We start from the raw sequence: 8,028 nt of genomic DNA on the forward strand, positions 1-8,028 counted from the left end.
GGAATGCTCAAGAACCAGATTTAGCTAGGTTTCACCCCAAAATTCCCCTCCTCAAGGGCAGCAGAGCCCCATGAGGTCCATTAGTCCCACATTCTAAAAACTTGAAGTGCAGAAATTCCTTCTTTCACCAAAAAGTGGGGATCCATCCCATAGGGCACCCTTGGGTGCCCTGGGCTCTGCAGCCCCAGGACCCTGCACGGTTTTGGGGTGCCCAGAACCCCACATCCCTCTGTGCTCCCAGGATCCTGCACAGCCTCTTCCCACACAGCCCCCACATGGATCCTTTTGCACCCCAAAGGATCACAGAGCCCATCCCTCTGCACCCCAAAGGATCACAGAGCCCATCCCTCTGCACGCCAAAGGATCACACAGCCCATCCCTCTGCACCCCAAAGGATCACACAGCCCATCCCTCTGCACCCCAAAGGATCACAGAGCCCATCCCTCTGTACCCCAAAGGATCACACAGCCCAGTCCCTCTGCACGCCAAAGGATCACAGAGCCCATCCCTCTGCACCCCAAAGGATCAGAGCCCATCCCTCTGTACCCCAAAGGATCACAGAGCCCAATCCCTCTGTACCCCAAAGGATCAGAGCCCATCCCTCTGCACCCCAAAGGATCACAGACCCCAATCCCTCTGCACCCCAAAGGATCACACAGCCCAGTCCCTCTGTACCCCAATACTCTGCTTCACACCCCTCAGCCCCTGTGCACCCCAATACATCACACACCACAATACATGACACTGCTCAGTCTTTCTGTACCCCAATACACTGTGCACCCCAATACATCACACCCCTCAGTCCCTGTGCACCCCAATACACTGTGCACCCCAATAGATCACACATCCCAGTCTTTGTGCACCCAATCCCTGGCACACTCTGCTCCCTGTACACCCCAATACATCACAAACCCCACTCTGTGCACCCCAATATATCCCACACCCCAGTCAGGCCCTGTGCCCCCCATTCTCATCCACCCTGCTCCCTGTGCACCCCAGTACATCACACACCCCAAAGCACTCTGCACCCCCAGTACAGACCCCAGACTCCTGTGTACCCCAGTCCTGGTGCCCCTGACACCCTGTGCACCCCAAATTCATTGTTCACCCCATTCCTGCTCATGTTCTGCACCACAGCCCCTGCTCCCTGTGCACTCCCTCATTGTGTACCCCAACACTGCACAGCCCCTGCTCCTCCTGTACCCCAACACTGCACAGCCCCTGCTCCCCATGTACCCCCTCCTTGTGCACCCCAACACTGCACAGCCCCTGCTCCCCATGTACCCCTTCCCTGTGCACCCCAAGACCGCGCACCCCCTGCTCTCCGTGCACCCCAATACATCACAGCCCCCTGTTCCTGCAGGCCCGGACTCTGCACCCCACATCCCCGTGCACCCCAATACACGGCACACCCCAGATCTTGTTCATTCTGATCCCTGGGCACGCCCCACACACTGTGCACCCCAATTCCCGGGCACCCCGATATACCACGCACCCCATATCCCTGTGCCCCCTGGTTTCCCTGCACCCCAATATCTGTGTCCTCTCACCTGTGTATCCCCATATACCGCGCACCCCGCTCTCCCTGCACCCCAAAGCACTGCACACCCCGCTCTTTCTGCACCCCGTTACACCGTGCACCCCGCACTCTCTGCACCCCAAAATACGGCGCACCCGCTCTCTCTGCACCCCGTTATTCCACGCACCTCGTTCTCTCTGCACCCCAAAACACCGCGCACCCCTCTCTCTCTGCACCCCGTTACACCGTGCACCCCGCACTCTCTGCACCCCGTCACACGGCACACCCCGCTCTCTCTGCACCCCGTTATTCCACAGACCCAGCTCTCTCTGCACCCCAAAACTCCGCGCACCCCGCTCTCTCTGCCCCCCGTTATTCCCCGCACCGCGGTCCCCGCGCATCTCGATCCCTGCGCGCCCCAAATCCCCCGCCCACCCCGCTCCCCGCGTTCCCCCATTCCCGCCCCGTTCCCGGCGCGTCCCCCGCAGCGGGGGCGGCTCCCGGGGGCGCGCATGTCCGGCCCCGCCCGTTAAATTCCGGCGGGCCGGGCTGGGACCGCCCGCGCTGCACCTGCTGCTCCCGCCATGGCCACCGACAGCGAGCCCGGCCGCCGCCACCGCCGCTGCTGCGCGCAGGACACGCCCGGTGAGCTGAGCTGAGCGGGGCGGGCACCGCAGGGGGGGTCCCTATCCCCGGGCACCCCCATCCCCGGGCACCCCCATCCCCGGGCACCACCGGGGCTCCCCCATCCCCGGGCACCCCCAGCCCCGGGCACCCCCATCCCCGGGCACCACCGGGGCTCCCCCATCCCCGGGCACCCCCAGCCCCGGGCACCACCGGGGCACCACCCTTCCCTGGTCCTCACCGGGTCCCGCCCCTCCCGACCCGCACACCGGGCACCGAGCGGGATTCCCCGCCCTGTACCGGGCACTGGTGGGGTCCCCCCTCCCGCGCATCCCTGGGTACCGCTCTGTGTCCCCCGGCGGGGTTGGGGACCAAGGTGACACCCGGGCCAGCGGCTCTCGGCTGTCCCGCCGTGCTGAGCGCGGGCACGGGGCGGGGATGCGGCCCAGGGTGACTCCGGCAGCTCCCGCAGATGCTCCCAAGGTCCCGGATTGCCGCGGCGACAGCGACGGTCCCCGCCGGGGCTCCCTGTGCGAGCGGCACTGCGCTGCCATCAACAACGCGCACGGCGACCTGGGGGAGCTGGGCTGCCACCTGCACCGGCCCCGCGTCCCCCCAGGTAGGCTGGGCTGGGAAGGGCTGGGGTGGGGCCCTGGGGTCCCACAGCCGCTGTGACACCCCGTGTGTCACCCACAGCCACGTCCACCCCGTCCTGCTGCCAGCAGCACTCGGAGGAGGTGTGCGAGAGCTGCCTGGTGAAAACCACCCTGACGGCTGAGAACGCCGTGGAGGCCAACAAGCTCTCCAACAACTACAAGGTGGGTGGGGGCACCCATGGGTGCTCCCGGAGGGCAGTGATGGGGTTTAGTTTTCTTCCTCTTCACTCATCCCCAAAATAAAACAACCTCTCTCTGCAGTTTGGCTTCAAGAAATGGAAGAGCCACGTGACGGCGCGGCCCTGGGAGGACCGGTCAGAGATTGTCAAGGAGCTCTACTCTGACCTCAACATCGTCCGAGGCTCTGCGGGTGGGTGGCCCTGGGGACAACCCAGTGTGGGTTTGGGCAGCTGCCGGTGACAATGGTCCCACCTGGTGCCTTCCCTCTCGCAGGGTCCACGCTGACGTGTGGGAATGTCCTTTACCTGCTGCTCTTTGGCTGGTGGCTCTCGCTCCTCTACGTCCTCGTGGCTGCCGTGATGTTCATCACCGTCATGGGGGCTCCTTATGGTGAGTTCCAAATTTGGGACCCCCACGTGAGGGCTGGATGAGCTCAGAACTGCACAGATGGGTGGTGGGGTCTCCCGGGTCCCTTCTCCACAGAACGTCCCTGTAGGTGGAAGGGACACTGACGGTTGTGTCCCCACAGGGAGGCTCTGCTGGCACCTGGCCGGGTACTTCCTCTGGCCCTTTGGCAAAGTGATCCAGAAAGTGGAGGTGAGGGTGCCTTGGAACCCCCGGGGGGTGCTGGGGTGCCCTGCGCACACCCTGACGTCCCCCTCTCCCCAGGTGCCCAAATCCCAGCAGGCGTGCGAGGCCGGCGTGGGGGAGAGCTCAGCCCTGCTCGGGGGTCCCACGGTGCTGCGCTGGCGCCCACGGTGCTGGCTGGGCACCGGATCCTGGGTGAGCCCCGTGCTGCCCCAGTGCCATCCCCCTGCAGCCCCCAGCGTGGTGGGCAAGGTGCCCACGGGCCCTTCCCTCCCTGGGCAATGGTTTGGGGGTCAGGCCCTGAAGGTGCCCTCCTGTTCGCAGCACCATGCCAGCGCTGCCGTGTGGCTGTGCCTGGGGTACCCGGTGCTGGCCCTGGCCCACGGGCTCGTGTGTGTCACCGCCTGGCTCCTCATCGTCCTCATCCCCGTGGCCAAGCTGAGCGCCCGCGCCGCCTCCCGCGTGCTGCTGCTGCCCCCGGGGCGCGTGCTCATCCGGGGCCTGAGGATGGTGAGTGGCTCTGGGCAGGGCCGGGGTCCCACACCCCGCTCTGGGGGGATTTTGGGTGACCCTCCTGTCCCCCTGCAGACGGAGGTGCCTCTGGAGGGAGAGGTGATTCTCTGCTGCTACCGTGCTGCCAACCCCTACTACTACAAATACGCCGTGGACGGCATCAACGTCTTTGCCGTCAGTATCCTTCCGGGAGCTGCAGGGGACGGGTGGGGGTGACCCCAAATCCCTCCCTCTGCTGTGTCCTTGACTGGCTGTCCCAGACCTGCTGCCCCTGGTGCTGGTGACGCTGGTGCTGGGCTACGTGGACAGCCCCAACCACCTGACGGGCTCCGCTGTGAAGTTCACCCTGGCCCTGCTCTCCATCATGCCCCTCTCCTACTACATCGGCATGGCCATCGCCAGGTGAGCGGTGACACGGGACACTTGGTGGCCAAGCGGGGACGCTCCAGCCCTGCCGTGACACCCTTTTGCTCCTCTGCAGCATCTCGGCCCAGAGCAACTTCGCGGTGGGGGCGGTGGTGAACGCCACGTTCGGCTCCATCACCGAGCTCACCTTCTACATCACCGCCCTCATCAAGGGCTCGCGCGAGGGCAACGGCTGCTACGCCGAGGTGGTGAAGTCAGCGCTGACAGGGACCCTGGTGGGCTGTGTCCTCTTTGTGCCGGTGAGGCGGGTGGCACTCACAGCTGGGAGGGCGCTGTGAGCAAAGCACTGACGGGGGTTTCTGGGGGTGTTTCTGTCCCCAAGGGTCTGTGCATGGTGATCGGGGGCATCCGGCACCAGGAGCAGCGGTTCAACAGCCGCTCTGCGGGCGTCAGCTCGGCCCTGCTCTTCCTCTCCGTGGGAGGTGAGTTGGGGACAGGGCTGTCCCCAGGGCTGGGGGTCCCACCAGGGTGGGTCCCTGCTCCGTGCGCTGTCCCTGCTCCGTGCGCTGTCCCTGCTCCGTGTGCTGTCCCTGCTCCATGTGCTGTCCCTGCTCCATGTCCTGTCCCTGCAGGTGTCTTTGCCCCAACGCTCTTCTCCAAGGTCTATGGGAAGCTGGTCTGTGGCGAGTGCCACAATGTCACCCAGAACCCGCTGGGCCACTACCTCTGCCACAACTGTCACTTTGACCTGGTGAGTGGGGACCTGGGCCCCCGAGAGGGGGGATTTGGGGTCAGGGATGCTCTGAGCCCCCCCGGCTCTCGTGCTGGGTGGTGGCAGCGGGGCTGTCCCTTGTCCCCTGTATCCCTGTTGACAGGTGCTCTCTCTGCAGATGGACAACAACGGCACCCTCTACTACAGCCACGTCCAGTGAGTGTCCATGCAGTGGGGACAGAGCTGTCCCCACACTGGGGTGGCACCTCCTGGGTTTGGTCATGTTCCTGCATCCCTCCCAGGGCCCCTCTCCACCCCAATGATCCAGTGCCCCTTTTCCTCATCCCCAGGGGAAGTCCCCTGGGTGTCCATGCCACACCCTGGTGGCACTGACAGTGTCCCCTGTGTCCCACAGACCCCTGGTGTACACGGTGTCCATCCTGCTCCCTGCTGCCTACCTCATCGGGCTCTTCTTCACCCTCAAAACCCACACGCACATCTACGACATCCACATCAGCGACTGTCACAGTGAGTGTCCCCAAATGTCCTGGCTGCAGGGCCGGCTCCTGTCACTGCTCTGCAGTGTCCCCAGATGTCCTGGCTGCAGGGCCGGCTCCTGTCACTGCTCTGCAGTGTCCCCAAATGTCCTGGCTGCAGGGCCGGCTCCTGTCACTGCTCTGCAGTGTCCCCAAATGTCCTGGCTGCAGGGCTGGCTCCTGTCACTGCTCTGGAGTGTCCCCAAATGTCCTGGCTGCAGGGCTGGCTCCTGTCACTGCTCTGGAGTGTCCCCAAATGTCCTGGCTGCAGGGCTGGCTCCTGTCACTGCTCTGCAGTGTCCCCAAATGTCCTGGCTGCAGGGCTGGCTCCTGTCACTGCTCTGCAGTGTCCCCAGATGTCCTGGCTGCAGGGCTGGCTCCTGTCACTGCTCTGCAGTGTCCCCAGATGTCCTGGCTGCAGGGCTGGCTCCTGTCACTGCTCTGCAGTGTCCCACACGTCTCTGCTCTCTCCCCAGTGCCCGGCCACCACCACAGTGCCGTGGTGCACTGGTCCCGCTGGCGGGCCCTGGTCATCCTCCTGCTCTCCACCCTCTGCATGTCGGCCTGTGCTGACCTGGCCACGGAGCACATCAGCCCCATCCTCACCAACTCCACCATCTCACAGGTGAGCCACCTCTGGCTGTCCTGAGGACCAAGGTGTGCCCTCCAGGGATGGGGACCTGCCCTGGCTGCAGCTGGAACCCCAAAAGGAGTGGGGGAAAGGTGCTGAGATGCTCTGCGGTTGGCCAGGGCCTGGATGTGGTCAGGCTGATGTCACCTCTTCCCTGCAGTACTTCATCGGTGTCACCGTGCTGGCAATGGTGCCCGAGCTGCCAGAGATTGTCAATGGCATCCAGTTTGCTCTGCAGAACAATCTGAGCCTGAGGTGAGATGGCTCCAAGGGGGAGTTTTGGGGTGGTTCCCGTGCCCTGTCCCAGTCCCATTCCCTTGGTGCCCATGCTGGGCTGCCCAGGCACTGGTGGGTCAGAGTCACCCAAAAAGCGGTGTCAGAACTGGGCTGGGCTCTGTGCTTTGGGATTTTCTCACCCAGGCACAGCCCCTAAGTCGTCCTTCCTCCCCAGCATCGAGATCGGGAACTGCATCGCGGTGCAGGTCTGCATGCTCCAGATCCCCATCCTGGTGCTCTTCACCATCTTCTACGTGAGTAGCCCCAGGCCAGCCCCGGGGGACTGTCCCATGGTGTCTGAGGGACATGGCAAGGACACAGCTGCCCTGGCCAGTGTCCCCTCCGCTCAGTGCAGGGAAAGTGGGCTCAGATGTCTCCTGGTGCTGTCCCCACCCTGGGGACGTGTGGCAGAGGGGGTTTAGGGGGTGACACACGCGTCCCCAGTCAGTCAGTGTGGGGTTGTCCTGGTTGGCCATGAACCCCAAATCCTCTTCCTCGCAGCCGACCAACTTCACGCTCGTCTTCAGCGACCTCCACGTCTACGCCAGCATGTTTAGCGTGGTGCTCATGAACTACATCTTCATGGATGGCAAATGTGACTATTTCCAAGGTGAGCACCTCCCACAGGGCTGCTGTGGGGCTTGGAGCACCCCTGTATTCCCTGGGATGTGGCATGGGGGGCTCCTGGCTCCATCTGCTTTTTGGGGCTCTTGGCGTGTGGTGACCTGAGCGATCCTGGGGTCTTGGTTGACCATCCTGGAGCTGTTCCCCTGCAGCAGCTCCGAGGGGATCACTCCCATTTCTCCCTTTAAAAGCTTTCAAGCTCCCTTTTAATGGCCATTGTGTAGAGAACCATGGATTAGCTTCTACAGGAGGCTAATCCAGACCACACCAGGTCTAAACCCACGTCCCTCCTTGCTCCAGGGAGTAACTCCCTCCCCCCCTCTCTCTGCCCCAGGCACGGTGCTGGTGATGGTTTACTTCATCCTGCTGGCCGTGTATTTCTTCGCGCCGTCGCCCAGCGGCTGCTGAGGTTTGGATTCTCTGTCCCCAACCCCTCGTTGGGATCTGCACCCATCAGGACTTTTGCAGTGTCTCAGGGACCAGGCCGGGCTGGCTCCGGTCTGGAAGCGCCGTTCCCGAAGCTCCTGCTGGGCTCCCCGTGGGCCTCAGGGATGGAAGGGTGGTGGCAATGGATGGCTCCAAAATGAGGAGCCTCAAGGCAGAGCACGTCACACGGGCAGCTCCAGCCCACACTGCAGTGGCTGCAAGGAGAACTGTCCTTAGAGGAGGGTCTGGAGGGGATTTCTGTGTGTCCCCTCCCTGGGGATGTGCTGCACTGGGAGGAGGTGCCTGACAAGTCCCTCATCCTCCCAGGCCTGGCAGGGCCTGGGAATCGCACACGGGACGTTTGATGGCACCAGAAA

The 8,028-nt window shown here is 63.8% G+C and overlaps 1 protein-coding gene across 1 annotated transcript; it reads left to right on the top strand.

The window, feature by feature from the left end:
* The first annotated feature begins 2,059 nt into the window (after nucleotides 1–2,059).
* On the top strand, nucleotides 2,060–7,749 carry LOC128948909 (uncharacterized). The gene is made up of 20 exons (XM_054293665.1): nucleotides 2,060–2,164; nucleotides 2,616–2,762; nucleotides 2,840–2,961; nucleotides 3,061–3,169; nucleotides 3,253–3,369; nucleotides 3,509–3,576; nucleotides 3,649–3,762; nucleotides 3,892–4,077; nucleotides 4,156–4,258; nucleotides 4,341–4,482; nucleotides 4,562–4,745; nucleotides 4,829–4,928; nucleotides 5,079–5,197; nucleotides 5,337–5,374; nucleotides 5,574–5,686; nucleotides 6,171–6,319; nucleotides 6,486–6,580; nucleotides 6,777–6,855; nucleotides 7,103–7,211; nucleotides 7,560–7,749. Exons 1-20 carry the CDS (start codon nucleotides 2,104–2,106, stop codon nucleotides 7,631–7,633), a joined length of 2,229 nt encoding a protein of 742 aa, XP_054149640.1. The 5' UTR covers nucleotides 2,060–2,103; the 3' UTR covers nucleotides 7,634–7,749.
* Nucleotides 7,750–8,028: the final 279 nt, after the last annotated feature.

Source organism: Melozone crissalis, unplaced genomic scaffold (genome assembly GCF_028551555.1).
Source record: "Melozone crissalis strain CALT ecotype California unplaced genomic scaffold, PUWL_Pcris_2 ptg000176l_1, whole genome shotgun sequence".
NCBI lineage: Eukaryota > Metazoa > Chordata > Aves > Passeriformes > Passerellidae > Melozone > Melozone crissalis.

What these genes read in the sequence shown, in the direction of transcription:
- LOC128948909 (XM_054293665.1), top strand. Translation starts at nt 2,104, where the DNA reads ATGGCCACCGACAGCGAGCCCGGCCGCCGCCACCGCCGCTGCTGCGCG. An exon ending in CGTCATGGGGGCTCCTTATG is followed by an intron (nt 3,370 to 3,508) that starts GTGAGTTCCAAA and finishes GTGTCCCCACAG; the next exon opens with GGAGGCTCTGCTGGCACCTG. An exon ending in CAGAACAATCTGAGCCTGAG is followed by an intron (nt 6,581 to 6,776) that starts GTGAGATGGCTC and finishes CTTCCTCCCCAG; the next exon opens with CATCGAGATCGGGAACTGCA.